This window comes from Coffea arabica, chromosome 9c (genome assembly GCF_036785885.1).
Source record: "Coffea arabica cultivar ET-39 chromosome 9c, Coffea Arabica ET-39 HiFi, whole genome shotgun sequence".
Lineage (NCBI taxonomy): Eukaryota > Viridiplantae > Streptophyta > Magnoliopsida > Gentianales > Rubiaceae > Coffea > Coffea arabica.
The window spans coordinates 39,372,582-39,396,065 of NC_092326.1; the positions used below are offsets into that span (position 1 = coordinate 39,372,582).

The following is a 23,484-nucleotide window of genomic DNA, read 5'->3' on the forward strand; positions in this document are numbered from 1 at the left end:
AGGGCCTCATAACCATTCCCCTCCTTTGGTTCCCAATCGAGTCTTTGAAAGCTCAAATTGGAATCAAAGGCGTGAAAATAGGTGATTCGGATGAGTTTAAACGAATTATAATTGGTATAATTGAGCCAATCTATTTATACTTATTTAATAAATGAATCAAAATAAATCAATTCATTTATGCTCATCTAAGAAATAAATATAGGGATATTCAATTACTCATTCACGACTTACTTAAAATTCTACTTTTTTTTTTTTTTTTGCATGTTATTTGACAAGAAGTGACGACATTTTCTTGATTGCAAAATTTTAATTATTAAAATTAATCAAACAAAATTCAATTATGGGTATACTGTTTCCGACTTTCATCTATTTCAATTTTGGGGCAAATTTTTGTCACACTGTGACTAACTTGGTTCCCTTGTCTTCTATCAAAAGTAAAACTATAATCCTTTGAAGCCCTCCTTCACTTAGATAGCTCCCATCTCCACATTGTGAACTTTCTTGCTTGGAAAGGGATTTTTCACCAAAAACTCTCTACATTTTTTCCGTGAACAGATTTTTCAATTATTTTTTTATCTCACATATATCAGATCGCTACAATATATTTTCTACAAAAATTCCAAAAAATTACAGTCCAAACAGGCACCTTACTCTAGTATATATTAGCAATAAATTACTAATACATAATTGAATTTGGGTTGGATAAATCTAATTGGAAGAGTCGAAACAAAAATCTGTAAGAGCAACAACTCCTACAAGTTATAGTGACTGCTATCCATCGGCAAGATTCTAACTAGTAGTTACAAAAGCTGTACCGGGCTTGAAATATACGCAAATTTTAGTACAACAATTCATGGATCATTCTCTATTCTTGCAATTGGAACGTTGCTTTGTTTATACTACAGAATAAAGTGATACTATTAATCTTATTAATAAAGCAAAGTGATACTATTTATTTAGAAGTATTTTAATTTTTCGATTAGACTAATCCTCTAAAATTGTGTAAAGCCTTACCTCAAAAATACACAGCGAGATAGTACATGAAAGTCGATTACGGGACTTACTGATCACGAGACCTACTAATAACTACCAAGCTACGATGTATCAGTCGGACTACTCACGGCGCGTTTATGCCCTAATTACTCTCCATTAAAGTTGCTCGTCAAGTTCCCTTTCTTTCTTTCTTGGTGGGGAGTGGGGACGCGGGTGAAATTGCAGTGGAACTACCAGTCCACATTAAAGAGGATATTTGATTGGCGGTTTGGACTGTTTGGACAAGTTAAAATGAAATGAGGTAATAAGACAGACAAGTCAAAAAAAGTTGGGCATGTACAGAAGAACTTATGAACCTACTATGATGATAATTCTTCATCCGATATTGGGCGAAAAATTAAAAAAAAAAGGTTTAATTGTATACAAACCCAACTCGACCAAGAAAATGCTATGACACAACCCTTAAATTTTTTTCGCTGCAGGTGAGGGCCCAAGGAGGGACTTAAGCCCCTCGCTGGTGGCCACTGAACCATTGGCCAGTGGTTGAAAAAGGTTTAATGGTGTGAATCTTCACATTTGTGCAAAACAATTTATTATTTCGCTTAAGCGTCATTAGCTGTGTTTCCAAATGGAGGCAAAATGTGCTTCTTTGACTAATTCCTGTCAATGCACACATTTTGGACTTTGTTTGGATGCTGCTAATACCTCTTCTATTCTACCAAATAGAAGTCCATCATTTACTTGACAACAACTTTGAAAGAAGCTACAATTTAGTACTCATCTATAAAATAGATTTTTCATCTAATAAATTTTAACAATCTTGAATACTACTATAACTTAAATCATCAATAATAATTAGTTTTATTTGTAGATTTTGATTATACATAATCAAATTTTCTAATATTCTCATTTGCTTTTGTATTCAGATTATATATTTTTTTAATAGACAAAAAAAAATTAGAATCCATAATCAAGCAAAGAGTAACTTTTGCGTATACTAATTATTTACCATAATCACTTTCTATAATTAAATTTTATAAAATCTAAAACAAACAAGAACATGGCCTATATATTACTATCAATTATCATTCGAAGAACTCGAGCAAAGAAGTGCTTTGCAAATAACATTACCCAAAAATGATTTTAGGGGTGTTCAAAATGATCAAAAGATCCAAAAATCCTTACCTTATGATTCACATTGATCCACTTTTTTGCGAAAATCCCACTCGCCAAACTATATGTGGATCAAATACAAATCACAATTTTTGTGATCCCTATATATCTGATTTGATCTGATTATTTTAAAAAAATTTTAATTTATTTTGTACTAAAATTATTTATTTATTTATTTTTTCATTCCTATGTCTAAATTCTCATTCAATGATAGCTGTTCTACATGTGGTGCTAGGTTTCTATATGGGTGTGTGTATTGTCATAGAAATTGTCAGCAAAATTTTTAATTTTATTTTTTAAAATTGGTATACAACCCCTTTGTAAAAGGAAAAAGAATAATAACAATGTTTTGTATTTTTCTTATACTGCGTCACGGTATATATTGACGAGATGGCCCAGATGGAATGATTAGAAACATTCAAAAAGTGGCCCAGATGGAATGATTAGAAACATTCAGAAAGTTATCGCCAAATTGTGTCAGAGACTAATCTAAGGGGGACCCACAAACCAACACCATCCAACCAATTGGTGACAGGAGGTGCGGCTGAGAACCTTAAACCCAGGTTGAAGAACTCACAATCTTTCGATGTGGGACAGAAATCCATCCTCCCTCCCGAACACACCCTCGCCAAAGAAATGGTATGTTTTTTTCCAGAGAAGACAATATACACAAACACCTAATTAGATTAAAAACACTCAGGAAGTCATCGCTAAATTGAGTCAGAGGCAAATTTAAGGAGGACCCACAAACCAATACCATCCAACTAATTGGTGACAGGAGGTGCGGCTGATTAAGAAAGGACCCCGCTCCTTGGACAGAAGAACATACTCAAAAAATAAGATATTTAAAAGCTAAGATTATAGAATTACCCTGTTTAGATATTCCAAACCCTAATGCTAAAATGATAGTAGAAACAGATGCCTCCGAAAAAGGATATGGTGGCATACTCAAACAAAAGATAGAAAATTCCCAGGAACAATTAGTAAGGTTCCATTCAGGAGCATGGAATATCACACAGCAAAAATATTCTACTATTAAAAAATAAATTTTAGCTATTGTATTATGTATTTCCAAATTTCAAGATAATTTGATAAATAAAACTTTTTTATTAAGAGTTGATTGCAAATCAACAAAAGAAGTTTTACAAAAAGATGTTAAAAATCTTGTCTCAAAACAAATATTTGATACTGGATCAGTCGAAATTATTGCAAAATCCAATCCTTCAAATCCAAAGGAAATAGCCCATTGCAAATGTATAATTAAAAAGGTTTGCTCCCCAGGAGAATGGGCCTCTATTTATTCAAAAAAGAACTTTTCAGTCCGAAGGATTCCAGACGGATTCACCTATCAGGATTACAAACAGGCCTGGTATAGAGCTTTTCTATACAGACCATTTGATCATTCATGGTTTTTTATATTCCATGAACATTGCCCAAAGGAGTTTCCAATCTGGTTCTATCATTGGTAGAGATATTATGGACCTCAACAGGAGATATATCCTCCAAAAGTATTAATGGGATTTCAGACTTATTGCAAAAAGATTCAAGGAGAAGAATATACCCGTTCAATATTATTGCACACAGAGTTCAAAGTACCTTGGATATTTTGCTGGAGTTTCAAAATTATGCAAGATTTAGAAGCACTATTACCAATGTCTTTGGTTCGAGAATTCAAAGTTAAATGGTGGGATGAATTCAAATAAGAAATATGCTCCCAAGAAACAGTACTCAAATTTCTTCAAACGGGCGAAAAACTCAAATGGACCATGCAGCAATTAGTGGCAGTTCAAACAAAAGAAAAAAGTCCGTTTCGAAAGGTCGCTGCCTCTTCAAGTATTCAAAGGCCAAATACCCCTTCAAAAGGGAAAGAGACAGAAGCAGCAAATCCGCCTCAAGATTTTTTCCTTTCAAAAATGATGACAAATCCGGATATGTTTCAATAATATTTGAATTATTTGAAGGAACAAACAAAAGAAGACAAAGGAATTTCAAATCAAGGACCCACAACAGCTGGATCCACTACAGCGGAGGAATCTTCGTCATCACCCACTCAAACGTCTGACCCTTTTGGTGGACCATGTGCTCAAGATTCGTATGACTACTAAAGGCCATTGGCAACATTTCAAAAGGCTACGAATTACTCCATCCAATCAGATAAAGCCTTCAAGATTACGAAGATAAGAAGATAAGATTCAAATAAAATAAAAATGAAATGCACATTTCAATTCATGTATAAATAGATGTAGGATTTCACAAGACAGGCATCGATCAATCTATGTGATCTGAGCCTTCTCCATTGTAAACCATCTCCTACTTCTCCTAGTTTCCAATAAAGTCAAAACTTTCATTCATATTGGCTTCCACTATCCACGCTCATTTTAATCCAAGAACTTTAATTACAAGTAAGTCCTTAATACTAATTAGGAATTTTCTAATATTCTCATTTGCTTTTGTATTCAAATTATATATTTTTTTAATAGACAAAAAAAATTAAAATTCATAATCAAGCAAAGAGTTACTTTTGCGTATTCTAATTATTTACCATTAGGGGTGGCAATTCCTGACACGACCCGAAAACACGACACGAACCTAACACGAAATTAATGGGTTTGGGTTGGGATTTTGGGAGTTCGGGTCAGAATCGGGTCAAACCCGATGAACCCGAAAAAAAAAATAGGTCAATTTCGGGTCAACCCGTTGTGACATGATATGACCCGATGTGACCCGTTTACGAATTAAAACTAATTTAATAAACATAAAAATTATTTTATCTAACTAAACTAAATCATTCTTTTTTTCCAAAGGCATTAATTACTTAATCTTAAATGAATTTATTTAACTTGTGTGAAGTTAAAATTATTATATTTGGACAAATAATATATTATGTTATTTTTTACTTTTATGCTGTTTTAATTTATTTTATATTTAATTTGGGATAAAACACTTTTATGGTGTTTAATTTATTTTAGATTTGGTTTGAAATTATTTATTTAAATTTTTATTACTTGATGATGTAATTAATTTTGTGAAAAATTGATTTTATTAGAAATTACAGTGATAAATTAATAAATTAAAATTAAGTTTCGGGTCATTTCGGGTCGACCCACCAACCCGAAATTTTCGGATTCGTGTCAGGTACCCTGACCCGTTTCGGGTTGGCGGGTCGGGTTCGGGTCAGCAGGTTCTTTGTTATAGAACTGTCAATGGGGCTGGGCCAGCCCGAGCTCGGCTCGTTCGGCCCGACAAAAAACCCGATGAGCCCGATCATTTAGTGAGCCGGTCTGAGTTTGAGCCTAAAAATTAGGCCCGAATTAAATGTGAGCTGAGCTTGGGCCTTATTAGGCCCAAACCCGATATAGGCCCGGCCCTTTAATTACCTATATATATAATATTTATATTTTGATATTATGTATATTTATATATCCAAATATATTTTTACTAAATACTAAATATATATATAAATTACAAAACACAAAAATACATCTAAAGACTCTTTCATGAGATTTCTTGAGAGTCAATATTAGTAATGCATAACTAAATCTCTAATTTTTCTTATTGGTTCAGTAAATTTTTGTATTGGCATATTATTGGTTGATTTTTTTTTGGTCTACAAACACAAAATCATCAAGCATATTTGGATTTAAATCACAAGATTATAAAAAAAGTTTCAATTTTTAAAGATGTATTGGCTTATGATCGCATGTTTTATTACTATTTTTCATGCATTTTAAATGGATTAAATATAAATATTGTTGAAAAAATTTTTGGTTTATATACTTTTTAAGAACTATTATTTGTTCATGTTTAGTTTTAATATTATAGTCTTGTAAATGTTAACTTAGTTTTACAACTTAATAGTTATAGTAATTATATTAAGAAAATTAAGGAGTAATAAGTGAGCTTGGGCTAAACCCGATTAAGGCTCACAACCCGAATATTATGTGAGTTGAGTATGAGTTTCACATTTACGAATCCGAAACTCATAGCCCGAAGTCCGAAAATGTTTCAAATTAAATGAGTTGAGCTTGAACTCATCAAAGCCCGGCTCATTAGGCCCGATTGACAGGCCTACTTTGTTATACTTAGGCCTCAACCCGACCGGCCAACCCGAACCCGACCCGTTTGCCACCCCTATTTACCATAATCACTTTCTATAATTAAATTTTATAAAATCTAAAACAAAGAAGAACACGGCCTATATATTACTATCAATTATCATTCGAAGAACTCAAGCAAAGAAGTGCTTTGCAAATAACATTACCCAAAAATGATTTTAGGGGTGTTCAAAATGATCAAAAGATCCAAAAATCCTTACCTTATGATTCACATTGATCCACTTTTTTGTGAATATCCCACTCGCCAAACTATATGTGAATCAAATACAAATCACAATTTTTGTGATCCCTATATATTTGATTTGATCTGATTATTTTTAAAAAAATTTTTAATTTATTTTGTACTAAAATTATTTATTTATTTATTTTTTCATTCCTATGTTTAAATTCTCATTCAATGATAGCTGTTCTAGATGTGGTGCTAGGTTTCTATATGTGTGTGTGTATTGTCACAGAAATTGTCAGCAAATTTTTTAATTTTATTTTTTAAAATTGGTATACAACCCCTTTGTAAAAGGAAAAAGAATAATAACAATGGGAGTGTTTGGATATAAAACTTATCACAAATAGTATTTCGCTTGCATCATAAACACATTTTTCAACCCATCTTTTTATATTCCCAATCACCTTTTTATCTCACATACATCACATCACAAAAAGTGTTACAGTAATTATTCCAAATAATATTGACGAGATGGCTTAGATGGAATGATTAGAAACATTCAAAAAGTGGCCCAGATGGAATGATTAGAAACATTCAGAAAGTCGTCGTCAAATTGTGTCAGAGATTAATCTAAGGGGGACCCACAAACCAACACCATTCAACCAATTGGTGACAGGAGGTGCGGTACAGAACCTTAAACCCAGGTTGAAGAACCCACAATCTTTCGATGTGGGACAGAAACCCATCCCCCCTCCCGAGCACACCCTCGCCAAAGAAATGGTCTGTTTTTTCCCGAGACGACAATAAACACAAACACCTAATTAGATTAAAAACACTTAGGAAGTCATCGCTAAATTGAGTCAGAGACTAATCTAAGGAGGATCCACAAACCAACACCATCTAACTAATTGGTGACAGGAGGTGCGGCTGAGAAACTTAAACCCATCTATTAATGTATATTCTTTTAAAGTCCATACTTATTAAAAAAACATTATATTGCGTGGACGGCGGATGTCGTTGACCAGCCTCCTTTGGCGCGACATTTGACCCTTCTCGCACAAAAATAAAGGCATAAATCCCATTATAGGAAACGCCCCCCAAAAAAAAAAAATTTTATTTTGACAACAGCGGTCCATTTTTGTATTTATCTTTTTTTTTTTCTGTGACGGCGAAGCCCGAAGTTCCCGCTGTTACCATCCATTTCGGCCTCCAACTCGCCATTTCTCTAGATTTTAATTTTAGCGATGGACGGTCGGATCAAAGACGAAGACGGTGACGACTTAAACCCTTTCTTCACCACCAGTCCTCCTAGACCCACTGCCCAATCGCCTCCTCACTCATCCTTCTCGCAGAACTTTCCCTTTTCACCTCCCGATCACTTCCCCCAATACGGCGACGTCTTCACTGCTCCGCCGACCACCACTACTGCTAATTCCGACAGACTCATCCCCGTTGACGATGACGATGATGATCAGCCGACCTCTGCTTCCACTTCCCAAAATTACCAATGTGCCCCGAAGATATTTGACCGCTTTGACGACTCCTCCACTTCGTCCGACGACAATGACGAATTCTACTGCTCCGACGCCCAGCACGAAGCCGTCCGGAAGCGGCTCGATTACATGATGGACTACCTCGACCGGAAGCTCTCCATGTCCGCGGATCATCCTGCTGACGTCGGCAAGGTGGGTCAGTCTCAGAGTCCTGATCAGAGTCAGAGTCAGAGACATCCTCAGACTCGGCAGCCGCTCCCGGAGTTTATTGCCATGGGCGGTGGGACGGGGATATTCAAGCTTCCGGTGAGGTCTGCTGTGAATCCGGTCCGGCCCCCGAGCTTGGAGGTGCGTCCGCATCCGTTGAGGGAGAAGCAAATTGGGAGGTTTTTGAGGAATATTACGTGTATTGATGACGGGAGGCAAATGTGGGCTGGGTCGGAGTGCGGGATTCGGGCTTGGGATTTGGGGAATGTATATGGAGCTGGGGTGGCGAAAGGAGAGGTGGAGGAGGAGTTCGACGTCGATGAGGAATGGGGTGAACTTGAGGGGCTTGTGGAGGAGGATGCGGCGCCCTATGTTGAGTCTGTAAGGACGGTGGGAGCGCTGTGTGTTGTGGGAGATGATGGGAATAGATTGGTATGGAGTGGGCATAAAGATGGAAAAATTAGGTGCTGGAAAATGGATGGTATCAATAACAACAGTAGAGGTCGGTTTAAAGAAGGACTTTCTTGGCAGGCTCATCGTGGTCCGGTGCTTTCCATGGTCACGACTTCTCATGGTAAACTTGGGATCATGATTGTTATATTTGAAATTTTGCTTTTTTTGGGTAATTGTAATTGGATTATATGAATGCTCGAGAATGTATTGGCTTAGATGTTTTGGCTCTTTACACATTTTAGTAGGGACATTGAGAACTTGAAATTAATTGGTCTCATTTTGTACATTTGACTATTATTTGATAGAGAGTAATTAATCTTTAATATTGCAATTTGCAAACCTTTTCCTGTCTATGGTTTTAAAGATAGAGTCATGGAAATGGAAGAAATTAATAAACTTTGTAGGTAATCTTGAAGAGAAAGAGTCATGGAAATGGTAGGAATTAAGAAACTTTGTGTGTGCGCCAGTGTTTGGTATTGTTTGTCATAGTAATACAAATGCTGTTTCAGGCTAGAACTTGTGATGCTAGATATAAAAAATACTGTCTCCTTACCGCTCCCTCCCTCCTGAAGCACCCATAAAAAGAAAAAATTCAGTCGATAGAGGTTTCACGTAGAGACTTAACAGACTTTTGGACTTCCATTCTACCCAGAAAAGGATGCGCTTTCGCTAGTAACTGCTTATATCCTGTGTCATAGCCCCTTTGAGTTATGTGTTTGCCTCTGTTTACTTGTGTATTTGTAATCCAACACCGTTTTGGCTTTGCCTGACTTTGACATTTGCTTGCTAGGATTTGTACATAAAAGACCATATCAGACACCAATGCTTCAAGCTCTTAAGAAGGAAAGGAGCATATAATCTTTTGGATTCTAGTTTATTGAAGGCACACAATTGGTTTTGTAAAATTATCCAAAGAAAAAATTATTCTTGAAATAAGCCCACATTCACGCACTGGATTTATACCAGTCGTTGGCACACATAAATGAGCATGATCACCTATTTGTCATGCTTTCAAGGATCTGCTTCTTCCTAATGGTGATGTGAGATTAGCTAACACTTGGATCTGTCATATGGTTAGTATATAACTCGTGCTGGGTACATACTCCATAAATGTGCTTATAAGCAGGGATTGGTTGGGTGGGTGGGTAGTTTACAAAATTACTTTAGAAATTATGAGTTTGTTTGGACAGGAGTTTATTTGAGATAATTACTGTAGCACTTTTTGTGTTGTGATGTATATGAGCTAAAAAGGTGATTGGGAAGATAAAAAGGTGATTGGAATTTGTGAAGTAAATTATTTTATCTGAAATCATCTCAATCCAAACAAACCCTATATGTTTTACCCAATGGTTTAATAAAAAATACTGACATTTCTTTTGATTTGAATGGCAGTTGTGGAGATCAGGAAATATGATATCACACCAAAACTTTGCCTTGTGCTTTACATGTTGTAAGATTAAGTTAATTACATTGAACTTATTGTATGAAAGAGTGCATATGTTGGATGCAAATTTAACTCGGAGTCATGAAACTAGGATGTTTTCTTGCAATCCCATGATCTTCTTTGTTTTGTGTTGTCATGTTGTTAATCTTATATGTACTCAAATATAATTGGTAAACAAAATGTTTTACCTTGCCCCAGCATGGAGAGTTGCTGAGAATTTTAGGCCAGTATAAAAGCAAAATGCTTTCAAGGAATCATCCTCTTTGTTGATGGTTGTACCATACTTAAGGGGGTTTAGGAATAAGAGATTCTAACTTCTAATTTAGGCATGGATCAAACATGAAAATCTGCTTGTCCTTTGTTGTACTGACCTCTATGTCTGTACTCTTGCTAGTGTTTCTGGCCTCTAGCTCATATTCTGTATGTGCATTGAAGACCAACATAGGGGGACGGGGGTGTCAGACAAGCTGCAATATTAGGACACAATCTGCCAGAAGTATCTGAAACTATTTTGAACAAAGGACTAAAATGCTACAATCCAGCCTCAATATCCTGACAATAGATGTGTTTGATACACTTTAGGCCTTAAATTGTGTGTTGTCCCTACCTCTTATGGTATATGACATGTGATTGGGCAGTTGATTGTACTTTCTTTACCCGTTTGAATTCATGACGCCAGGGCACTTTACTACTTGTGGAAGACAAATTTTTTCCCCTTCTTGTTGTTATGTATTCTGCTTAAACTGCAATTGTCAAGCATGTGAACTTGAATTTGCTTTGTTCTGGTATAGGTTGGGTACTGAAATTTGATTATAGAATTTGATAGATTTCTCATTGCACCATTATAGTTAGGCATACTGGTCATTCTGTGCTAATTTTCTTAGTTTTACTTTCATCTAGGGGATCTGTGGTCAGGGTCTGAAGGTGGTGTGATTAAGACTTGGCCTTGGGAAGCTATTGAAAAGTCACTTTCTCTAACATCAGAGGAAAGGCATATGGCTTCTTTATTGGTAGAGAGGTCATATGTTGACCTGAGGAGCCAAGCCACCTTGAATGGTAGCTGCAATAGCATATTTACCACTGATATAAAGTTTATGTTGTCTGACCATTGCAGAGCAAAAGTGTGGACTGCTGGGTATCTTTCATTTGCGATTTGGTTAGTTTTCACTTTTTCCCTATCTGGATCAACTGCCCGTTTTAACATAATTCAGTTATTTATCCCTTTTCTGCATCATGTATTATGTTAATGAGCTGTTTCATGAGACCTTACATATCAATTTACAAGCAACTGCTTATTTGGACAGCTAATTATATGCATTTGATATTTCTATATTCTTGTGTTTGCATGTCATGCTGGCGATACTATTGATGATAGGTCGATGCTTCGGGTTCTTCAATTTCTATGACAGCTTTTTCATTTATTTGGATTTAAACCATAGTTTCCTATGATGAGTGTATGAAGTTGAACTACTGTCTTACCCAAAAGTTGAAGTTGTTGCTGTGGAGTGTTTTTTATTGTAGGCTTTAACCTATTCCTGGATGATGATTATAACTTTTTTCAGCATGCATGAAATGTGCAAACTTGTAATTGGGGGGTGATGGCTAGAATTGAACGAGGTCTTTTGCTTGCTTTCATATGATACTGAGTTAGAACCTAGTCTTAAAGAGTTTAGTTTGTTGTAAATTCTTCCTTTCATTTTTCTTACTGTTCTCATGTTCAAATTTGCTGCAAGTTATAATTGACCTTCTTTCTAACTGATATTGTTATTTGTGGTGGACCAAGATGCTGTTTAAGTCATTTTTTCTTTACTATTTTTCTGTCTGGTGTCTACTATCTTCTTATAGTTGTCTTGTAATCTTCATGTGATTTGCTTTATCATCAGTGTACAAGAAGTGTTGTCTTGTAATGTTGTTACAAATTTGCTTCATCATCAATGTTATGGTTTTGCAGGGATTCTCGAACTAGGGAATTACTGAAAGTGTTCAATATAGATGGTCAGATTGACAACATGTCAGGTATACAAGATCAGATGATGGAGGAGGAGATTAGGTTGAGGTTTGTTTCTGGTTCAAAGAAGGAGAAGCCACAAAGTAACTTAAATTTCTTTCAGCGATCACGTAACGCTATTCTAGGAGCAGCTGACGCTGTTCGTCGAGCTGCAGTAAAAGGAGCTTTTGGAGAGGATAATAGAAGAACTGAAGCATTAGTTGCAACTATTGATGGAATGATTTGGACTGGATGCACTAATGGATTACTTGTGCAGTGGGATGGAAATGGAAATCGTCTGCAAGATTTCCAGTATCACTCGTATTCTATTCTGTCCCTTTGTACATTTGGGTCACATATATGGGTAGGTTATTGCAGTGGTACTATCCAGGTAGTAGATCTCAGTGGCAATCTGTTGGGAGGCTGGACAGCTCATAGAAGTCCAGTGATAGATTTGGCTGTTGGAGCTGGTTATGTTTTCACCTTGGCTAATCATGGTGGTATACGTGGATGGAGTATTACATCTCCAGGGCCACTGGATAGTATATTGTCTTCAGAGTTATCTGGGAGGGATTTTCTCTATACCAGAACGGAGAACTTAAAAATATTGGCTGGTACATGGAATGTTGGACAAGGAAGAGCTGCATATGATTCACTTATCTCCTGGATAGGTTCTGCATCTGTAGACAGTGACATTGTAGTCCTTGGATTGCAGGAAGTGGAAATGGGTGCTGGTTTTCTTGCAATGTCTGCTGCTAAAGAAACTGTAAGACACCTTACTTGCTGACTAGTTTCTTTTCTAGAATCAATTTGAATATATATCTTTACGGGGATTTTGTGTAACTATTATTGGTATCGTAATGCAGGTAGGGCTTGAGGGAAGTTCTGTTGGACAATGGTGGCTAGAAATGATAGGAAAAACCTTGGATGAAGGATCAACATTTGTGGGAGTTGGTTCCAGGCAGCTTGCAGGCTTGCTTATTTCTGTCTGGTAAGTATACTTGTAGATCGTATTGCTTTTTATTTTTATGGTGCGGAAGTCTCTGTCTGTTGGTTATTGCTATTGCATACTCTCCTCTTCTTGAACTTGAATTGTGGTTTTTGAGTGCTTGGGTTGGGGTGTTCTTCCATCATGCTGCATATGATGGGAACATTACTCTCAACTCTTGGTTGAGAGAAATTATGTCATCTTGGACTGATTATGTGACATTAGATAGGTTATACAGTTGTGACAGAGAAGATGTCTTCTTTTCCTATTGATATCGTTTTTCTCTTGTAGTTTGTTTTGTCTGTCTATATAATCAACTGAATATGCAGTGTGTCTTGCAAGAATGTAAAAAATTTAGTTCTTGGAATGTGCTTATGTTTACACCCCTCTCTCTCTCTCAATGAAAATTTTTTTCCTGGTTTTCCGAAGGTCCCTATTGTGTTTCTTCTTTTTGATGTTGTTGTTTGCTTGATTCTCTTGCCTAGCTTATTGCATATAATGAATAAATTATGTTTCAGGATCAGAAACAGCATTAGAAGTCATGTAGGAGATGTTGATGTTGCAGCGGTTCCTTGTGGTTGGGGCCGTGCTATTGGGAACAAGGTATAGTTGTTTTTGTCCCTTCTACTGGTATATCCACCAGGCAAAGGGTGAACAATTTGATTCCATACTGATCTATGATAATAAGCTGGCCAATCAGGAAGAGGTTATGAGCACTTAATGGGATCTATAGTATCAGCCTGATTCTTAATATTTAGATGGTTTCTAAAGCTTGCCACTTCATTTTTCTTTTGCTGTTGGTTATAGTTGATGGCTTGCATATGCCAATATGTTGCCAAATTTACCTTAGGTACTGTTTGGATTGAAGGAATGGGAGGGAAAAGAAAGGAGAGGAATTGGAGGGATTTAGTTTTTGTTGGTTGGTTTGATTTGTGAAGTGTGAAAGGAAAGGGTTGGGAGGGAAAGGGAAGGAGAGGGTCTAGTTCTTTTGTTGAGTTATAGTTTCCGCCCAAAAGTGGGTGGAAACAGAGGGAAATGAAACAAATTTATTGAAATAATGTAAATTTTTTTAAAAGATCAATTTTTCTTATCTTTTCTAGTAAATTAACACTTGATCTTTTCCTTTCCTTTCTTCTCCTTCCTCAATCCAAACAAAAATTCAGTATTTTGTTTTTTTTTTCCTTCCATACTTGATCCAAACAAGATGGATGGAAATCACTTTCCTCAACTCTCCTTTCCTTTTTTTTTCCATTGGTATCCTTTCCTTTCATTTCCCTTCCTTTCCTTCAATCCAAACACTGCCTTAGTGTCCCGTAGGGACTAATCGACAATGTGTATTATGAAAAAGTGCAAGCCACCTATTGCACCTTTATGTATATAATGATTTGTTAGATAGTTCGTCTATATTTCATAGGGAATGTCAAAGTAAGAAGTCTAGCAATGAATGCTTGGGATATTTCCATTGAACTTGTATTACATGCTTTTGATCTAACGGGCATGTTTTCCCTTTTTCCTTTAGGATAACTTCGTAGGGAAATATTAATTCTGGAAGAAGAAACTCATGGGTCTAACCTTTCATTTTCTGAGGAGTCTGTTTATTTTTCTGCTTCTTAGTTTGGTGCTTTATCTCTGTACAGGGAGCTGTTGGTTTGAGGATGAGGGTGTACGGTCGGATTTTTTGCTTTGTGAATTGCCACTTTGCTGCACACTTAGAGGCTGTCAGTCGTCGTAATGCCGATTTTGATTATGTATATCGAACCATGGTTTTTAGTCGACCATCTGGTTCCTTGAATACTGCAGCTGGTATGATTATCACCTGTTACTCTCTTGCTTGCTCGCATACTCGATATACTTGTTTTGGCTTCGTAATTGCTTATGCTTGCCCTTGGTCTTGTGTTGCAGCTGGTGTCTCAACTGCAGTTCAAGTTGTTCGCAATGCTAATGTATGTGTATGTTAACTTTTTAGTTGCCCATCCTCAGAGTGTCTTTCTAAATTATATCCTTTTTATTTGACTGATGCAGTCTCATGTCTTTAAGTAACTTCTCATTGGTAAGCTTAAGGAAAAGTAATAATCCTCTATACCTGGCAGGTTACGGGTATATACTCTGTTGAGGGGATGCCAGAACTATCTGAGGCCGACATGGTTGTTTTTCTGGGTGACTTGAATTATAGGCTTGATGGTATATCTTATGATGAAGCAAGGGATTTTATTTCCCAAAGATGCTTTGACTGGCTTAGAGAGAAGGATCAATTGCGAGCAGAAATGAAAGCTGGCAATGTTTTCCAGGGGGTGCGGGAAGCTGTTATCAAATTTCCTCCTACATATAAATTTGAGAGGCATCAGGCTGGTTTATCAGGTAGCTTTTAGTAGAGATGTTAGCTTAGAGCAGCAGCCTGGCTGCATTTTTTTAACTTGAATGCTCCCTGGTACCTTGTGAGAAATTTTAAATGCTTTTTGAATGGTCAGAATGAAGTTGATCTGGATCTTATTCCTTTTTAAGGTTATGATTCTGGTGAAAAGAAACGCGTTCCTGCCTGGTGTGACAGAATTATGTACCGTGACAGTCGTTCAGCTCCAGCGTCTCCTTGCAGCTTAGAATGTCCTGTAGTCTCATCTGTTTTGCAGTAAGTTTTCTGGAAGCATGTGTCTTTGGCATATGTATGCTGAACTTCCTGAATAACTAATATTTGACCGCTTATTAAACCCACGGTGTCCTTTGGAGTGAAACAAGATGTCACCTCATACACAAGTTTCACGGTTTGTGTCTGGTGTTAATTTTTTTCAACTTTCATGTTGATCACCTTGTTTTTTTTCGTTTAGCATACTTCTGTGGGTTTACTGTACATGCTTCTCTCTCTCTCTCTCTGATGCGTGTATGTGACATGCAGAAGGCTCTGTATCCGAATGTCTTCATTGTATTTATCTGCTTGGAATTTACAGAGTTTTCTTCGTTTGTCTAGGTATGAAGCTTGCATGGATGTTACAGACAGTGATCACAAGCCTGTCCGTTGCATATTCAGTGTGGAGATTGCTCGAGTTGATGAGTCTTTGAGGCGACAAGAGTTTGGAGAAATCATTGAATCCAATGGGAAAATCAAGCAATTGCGAGAAGAACTATGTAGAATTCCAGAAGCAATTATGAGTACAAACAACATAATCCTTCAGAACCAGGATGTATCTATCTTGCGTATAACAAATAAATCTGGAAGGACGAAAGCTCTTTTCGAAATAATATGTGAAGGTCAGTCCACCATTAAGGATGATGGACAGGCATCCGATCATCGTCCTAGAGGTTCTTTTGGTTTCCCTCAGTGGCTTGAGGTAATTTCCTGTTAATATTATTGTTACCATTATTATTATTGCTACTAATACTATTACTATGATTATTAGTATAATGGTTACTAATATTATTTATCATTCCTATTGTTTTAGTATTATTTTTACTATTACTATTGCTCATATATTTAAGTGTCTTCAAGGAAATCATCTCTATTTTTTATGCTAAACCTTTTTGTGGTTGCAGTGATGGTCTCATTATTCTTTAGACTAGGTAGGGAAATTATCAGGCACTCATAAAACAGTTTTCCACTTCTTATCATGATTTTTCCAAGACTCGCTTCTTTGTTTCAGTACAAATATGCTAATCGGTAGTGTGGTTTTTACTTTGATTCTCTCAGCATGTTATGCTTTTCATATGTGCTTGACATCTCTTCAACATAATCCATGTGTCATTTAGGCTTATTGTCCTTGGTAGCCTGCCTTTCAGGGTATAAAGTTTGGGGCTCTGGCCCTTATAGAATAAAGATGATGTTACTACATTATGTTTATCACAGTAATTGATTTCAGATATTTTAGGGCTGTGATTAGCGCAGTTGAAAATTACAAGGCTAAGATCCTTGAGCTTGTGATTTGCGGATGATGGTAGTTGCTGTATGCATTTAATGTCCTCCTTTGGCTGTCTATTGATTTTGAATTGTCAAGGTCCAACTTAGCCAGTGACTTATTGATTCTGAATTGTTTTTTATTATTTTCCATTTTATAAGTTGCATATTCTCCTTTCTAAATGACCAAATTTCAATGGAATGTGATTGAAAGGAAGTGTGCTATTTTTTTGGTCATGGAAATTGTCAAGTTGGAGCTGTATTTCTCCTAGCTACAGTTTTTTAATATCACAAAATTTCATGCCTGCTGGAAAAGTAATTAGTGTGCATTTTATGTTTAACCAGGTCACGCCAGCTGCTGGCATAATCAAACCTGATCATATTGCTGAGATTTCAGTCCATCATGAAGAATATCAGACACTGGAAGAGTTTGTTGATGGTACCCCACAGAATTCGTGGTGTGAAGATGCTAGGGATAAGGAAGTAATATTGGTAGTAAAGGTGCGCGGCAGCTTGTCAGCTGAGGCCAAAAGTCACCGAATTCGTGTGAGACACAGCTTTTCAGGCAAGCCTAGGCGTATGAATCAGAGAATAAATAATCCTAAGCCTCCCCCATCCAATGTCCTTTATCGATCTGAATTCCAGCGCCTTAGTGGCACCTCTGATGTTGTTGACCAACTAAGGAATCTGCACAGTCCTTGAATGTGTAAGGCCATTCTAGTAAACCAAAAGTGCTGGTTGGTCCCTGCTCGTTCAAACCAATTTTGTCGTATTCTTCTCATGTACATACCTGCAGATATGGACATGGGGACGCTCCATTCTCCTGCAGCATTTATCTCCTTGAGCATATTTTCATAACTAGAGTCAATCTGAAAATACATCTACCTTGTGAATTTTTGCCCTCCAATATTTGGACCTTCCCGTCTGTTCATAGAATACCAAAATCCAGTGTGTCTCGAAGCTGTACCTTGTTAGTATATGACTGACTTGTTTGCTCTTTTGAAATGCCTAGTTTGATACCTAGTCTTCTTGTACATCTGCAGAGAAAGTGAGGGCTCGAGAAGTGTTTTTAGTTGTTTCCAGCTCTCTGTATGGCCTGTCATTTTTTTTCTTTTTTCTTTTTGGTCCACAAAATATGTGACTTCTTAGTTGAAGCTGTATTGTAATCACAATTGTTTTGTGTGATAATATGTGACCAGGAAAGGTAGCCAGCATAGGAATTTTGGGTCGGATCATCTTGTGTAAAGAATGCTAATAATTTTTGTCAGACTTGAGTAATAACTTATGCTTTTTTTTTTTTTTTTTTATTTTTAAATTTGGCTTTTCTTCATGTAATTCAAACTGCATTCTTATTTGTTTTTTCCTTTTTAAACCTGGAGCAGGAACATCATGAATTCTACTTAGCTCCATACACTAGTTTCTATCTTTTCAATATGACAACTTGCTCAAAGATTTGCTTGTGTACGGCCTATAGAAATGAAATGTTTTCATTTTGTTGATGAATGATGGAAATAATGGGTTGGACCTGACTTTTCTAGCCATCATTTAAGGATGATCTGAATACTTTGACGCATCTCACATTTTGCTAAATGAATTTAAGAACATAAACTTGGATAAAATTGCTTTTTCTTGCTTGTTCATTTTGAGATAATACAATATGCTGGCTAAATTAGCATTCTCGTGGATTCATACAACCAATAAAAAAAAATAATAAAATTTCATTTTGACATCTACACTTTCGATGAGTATCCATATTAAGAATTTTGAAACTTTTACGTGTTTATGATGCAGGTAAAATATTATTTGAAATAAAAGCACTGTCCAAACAAACTCTTAGTAGCTCGATTAAAATATCTCTTGGAAAATCTCATCACTAACTCATTGGGAAGAACAAAAGTCAAACAATTGAAATGGAACCATTCTTGAAAGCTTTATGATTCGATCTAACAAGTAACAACAATAAAAAAAAAAAAAAAAAAAAGGCACAAAGGAAAACCAAAGATGTTGAAACAACATATGATCACTTTGTACAGGCTACAGACTGTCGTTGCTTGCATTATTGCCTATAGAAACAACACCATAAACAACAAACTTCATACGCCATACTTTATAGTTTATACCATCAATTTCTTGGGGTAAAAAAATGGTGGGGGAGATGGTGGAGAACAAGCAAGTCATATTCAAGGGATACATAGAAGGAGTTCCTAAGGAAACAGACATGGAATTGAAGGTTGGAAACATGATCAAGCTTGAAGCTCCAAAAGGGTCAGGTGCATTCTTGGTCAAGAATCTTTACCTGTCCTGTGATCCATACATGCGTGGCCGCATGCGGGACTTCCAAGGCTCTTACATCCCTCCTTTCAACCCTGGTTCAGTTAATTCCTACAACTGATATGCTTTTTACACGTTTTACTTTTTTTTCTTTTCTTAACTCCCGAATATAAGTATTAAGTAGTGCTATGCTTTGCTTGTTTTACTCGTATTGCAGTAATACTTTTGTTTCTTTTTTTCACTACTGATGCTTAGTTTAAGTTTCGTTAAGAATAATTGATGCAGACGTAGCCATTCTCTGATCGTGGAAGCCCTGTAATCTGGCTTTGCCCTTTAAAATGTTGCTGTAAATTGTGATTGTCTGCAGAGGTAAAGTTGACTTGTTCTTAGGTATTAATTATTATTTTTGAGAATATCCAGAACTAGGACTTTGTGTACTGAGAGATTTCTACACTTGAAGGTTGTTAGGCTCTCTGCTTGTGTCAAAATTCATTTCTGGGCATAGGAAAATGCTAAATTCCTGATACACACTAGAGTAGTTGGATAGTGGTCTAATATGGTTGACTTTTTCCAGTTTAGGACTTGATCTGTACAATGATAATAAAAATCTTGTTGCAAAAGTCAATTCCTGTCCAAGAAATAGAAAAGAATTATCTGATTGTATTGAACAACTACAGTCCATCAGATTTCCAATTATGCTGTCAATTTTTAGGTGTTGCTAAAACTTGAAAAGGCACAGAATCACAACATTACTAAATGTATATGGGATGGTTATGCCCAAAGTTTAATGCTGTAGAACATTAGGGGTGACTGCAACCAACGTAGCTCCTCTGAAGATCATCAACAAAATTAGTTTTTTAATAACATCCAAAATGCCCTTAATGTCCCGATTCCTTTTCGCTTGGAAGCATTTATTAACCATTCCAAAATATAAATTATGTGGAATTTCTTTCTTACCATTTTTTTAATCACCTAAGAAAGACATTGATGTGGTGTCTCAATCAAGTGACTATCAAAGTTGAAGTATGCATCTACATGTTGCTGCTTTTATTCTTCATTCTTCTATTTGCAGTCAAAGTTCTTCTGATCCGTAGCCTATTCTTGAGAAGTAGATATATACAATTATTTCTTCAGCAATCATAGGAATGTCCAACAGTCACATTCCATTGCTGAAATTAACCAGGTCACAGTAGTGCTAATGACATTCCGTTAGAATCTGGACATTGAAAAATGGCAAAGAGTCTGGAATACATATGGTGTCATCTGTTCATTATGTATTAATTTTGCATTTGATGTCAGCTTTAGTGTGTTGCCAACTCAGCAGTGCTAACTGCTCTTTCTTTGGTTGTAGGTTATCGAAGGGTTTGGTGTGTCTGAAGTTTTAGATTCTGATAATCCAAACTTAAGGCCTGGTGACTTGGTCTCAGGACTTACAGGTTGGGAGGAGTACAGCTTAATTTACAAAACTGATCAGTTGAGAAAAATAGAGCCGGATGATATTCCCTTTTCCTACTATGTTGGGCTCCTTGGTAGGTCCATCTCAGATCATTAATTGCCTAACCTGTGTTTCTCGCGTGCATTTCAAAGCTTCCAGACATGTATAGACTTCCTTGATTGTGTTTGTAACTCTATCTGGATATAGTTAAACATGCTTTGTATACCATTAGTTGAACTTGTTTGAAATGGATGGTCTTTAGTATACCACTATTCCCGTATATTGTCCCATAGTCAATCTGGAATGATAATTTCAATTCCTCAGTCAAATTTCTCAATTGGACTTTTTGGGGATTAAGGTGAATGGAAAACCTCGTTTGAATTTGTCCTGTGCTAGATAGATGGTCATGTAATTTTAACAGTCACAAAGAATCCGGGATTTAATGGTATGGAATCATGGCTTGAAGATTCATAATTCCTGCTTGACCAGTTATAGCTAATGCATTCATTTGTAGTAATCTAGATAACTTAATTTCTGGATTGGAAGTAGACTGTGCTATAGCTTTGGGAGGGTTGTATATTCCTTGAACTTCTGCATAGATATTCAGTGAGACTTTAGTCCTGAACACGATATGAGATCTTTTACATCTTTCCTAGTTTTATATTTCAGCTCTTCCCAACAAAATAATTGTTTTCTTCCTTTTCCAGTATCCATGTAGCATAGTCTTTTAATATTTTATGTCAAAAACTGTAATACTTACAGCAGCTATGAAACTATAATTTGGGTTCAGGTATGCCAGGCTTTACTGCTTATGCTGGGTTCTACGAGGTTTGTGCTCCCAAAAAGGGGGACTATGTTTTTGTCTCTGCTGCCTCTGGGGCAGTTGGTCAGCTTGTTGGCCAACTTGCAAAGTTGCATGGCTGTTATGTAGTTGGGAGTGCTGGAACAAGTGAGAAAGTAAGTCTCTTGTTGTACCAAGATACCATTCTTTCAGATATTTATGTTTATTTTACTCGTGTATCATGTCAACAGTTCATCTACGTTGCTTAAAACTGTTGGCACCATTTCCGTAGAAGCTGATTTTGCATACCATTAGGTTGATATTCTGAAAAATAAGCTTGGATTTGATGAGGCTTTTAACTACAAAGAGGAACAAGACCTTGATGCAGCTTTGAAAAGGTGAGTGGAAGTGTCAGTTAACAAGCGAATTAAGTCGCACTCTCACTTTTCAATATCTTACTCAGGGGAAAAGCCACAGCATATAGGTAAAGGCTTTGTTGCTTATTGCATCTCCCAGTGAACTAGATTATTGTGCCTACTACATTAGTTTCATCATATGGTTAACTTCTCCTTCTGTAGTCCAATCTTGTCACAGTTCAATTGATGATTTTTGTGTCTCGTTCTTATCAAAGCACCTATCCTTTCTTTGAACAAGTCAGTTTAAGTAGTATTTCTTTCCCATGTCAAAGTTTTCCAAACAAAATGTTTCAGATCAAACATCACATGCACTTCATTATTTTTATCTTGAAGCACCTTTTTTTTACTTTTAATGATTTACCAATATTACACTGGTCAAATGTCTTAAACTAAAACCATATCCTTATACTCCACTGAGCAGATACTTTCCAGAAGGCATTGATATCTACTTTGATAATGTGGGTGGAGCCATGCTCGACGCTGCTCTTCTTAATATGAGAATTCATGGTCGGATTGCTGTCTGTGGGATGGTGTCTCAGCACAGCATTTCCAGCCCAGAAGGACAACACAATTTGCTTGCCCTGATATCAAGACGCATAAGAATGCAGGGTTTCTTGCAAAGTGATTACCTGCACCTTTTTCCTCGTTTCCTGGAAAATGTCATCAGTCTCTACAAGGAAGGGAAGATCGTTTATATAGAGGATATGCATGAAGGACTAGAAAGTGGTCCTGCTGCTTTTGTTGGCTTGTTTTCTGGAAAAAATGTGGGCAAGCAGGTTATCAGAGTTGCCTATCACTAATACAAATCACTACCACTGCCCCTCCTAGAAAATTGAACGCTTTTTGGTCTGCAATCGGATTATGAAATAACAATTCTCAGTACTTTGACCGAGATGAAAGTTCTTGATCTTCTTTTGAAGACACTTGTCTTGTTTCTCTGGAACACTTGTACAAGTTACCTCAGGTTGAAGAAATGTTGGAAATGCTCCTATATGATGTACAGATAGATGGTCTTTTATGCTAAAAAGTAATGCATGCCTGGTATTCAGCAATGTGTATTATCTTTTTCAACTCGCATTGAATTTACAGCATCATTAACATCAAAAAAGGAGTTTGAGAATGAGTGTCATAACTTCTTCTTTTTGTTCTCTTTTTCTTTCTTGGTCTTCTTTCGTCCAAAGTTCATCAGAGCTTCCCTCGAGTAAAGGGGCACTAAGCAATTAATTAGCCAAAACTAATGAAACCACAAAGAACTTGTCAAGGACATTGTTAGCTGCACAAACGCATCAGAAAGGACGATTGAACATAGTCACCCAAACCACAAAGTACTATTCATATAAACACAGGGTTGTAAAAGTTGTCCCAAATTATTATTATTTTTTTAGTTTTTAATAATTTGATCAAATAATAAATTCGCCATCTATTAGTTTGCTTTCTAAATTCTTTTTAGTGGTGAAAGAATCAAATATTTAATTGCACTTATTTTCTGATATATTTCCTTCACTCATATATTGACTTGCCATCATCATTAATTAGAGTATATGTAATTGAATTACTAGATAAGATTCGACTGAAACTAATTATTAAGTTGTTACAATTTAGCTATTTTTAATATATTTAATTTTACCATTTGTCTTACCATTAGTATATTAAATTTTATAAAATAGTATTTTAAGTTCTTT

General features: G+C 36.3%; 2 protein-coding genes across 2 annotated transcripts; both read left to right on the forward strand.

Moving 5' to 3' along the window:
• The first annotated feature begins 7,552 nt into the window (after positions 1-7,552).
• Positions 7,553-18,196, forward strand: LOC113710196 (type II inositol polyphosphate 5-phosphatase 15-like). Its single transcript, XM_027233068.2, has 11 exons — positions 7,553-8,718; positions 10,942-11,197; positions 11,993-12,794; positions 12,895-13,019; positions 13,535-13,619; positions 14,654-14,819; positions 14,919-14,959; positions 15,107-15,374; positions 15,519-15,642; positions 15,979-16,339; positions 17,245-18,196. Exons 1-11 carry the CDS (start codon positions 7,689-7,691, stop codon positions 17,599-17,601), a joined length of 3,615 nt encoding a protein of 1,204 aa, XP_027088869.2. The 5' UTR covers positions 7,553-7,688; the 3' UTR covers positions 17,602-18,196.
• A 714-nt stretch (positions 18,197-18,910) lies between these two features.
• Positions 18,911-22,922, forward strand: LOC140014403 (2-alkenal reductase (NADP(+)-dependent)-like). The gene is made up of 5 exons (XM_072065257.1): positions 18,911-19,273; positions 20,522-20,699; positions 21,396-21,562; positions 21,702-21,784; positions 22,224-22,922. Exons 1-5 carry the CDS (start codon positions 19,043-19,045, stop codon positions 22,600-22,602), a joined length of 1,038 nt encoding a protein of 345 aa, XP_071921358.1. The 5' UTR covers positions 18,911-19,042; the 3' UTR covers positions 22,603-22,922.
• Positions 22,923-23,484: the final 562 nt, after the last annotated feature.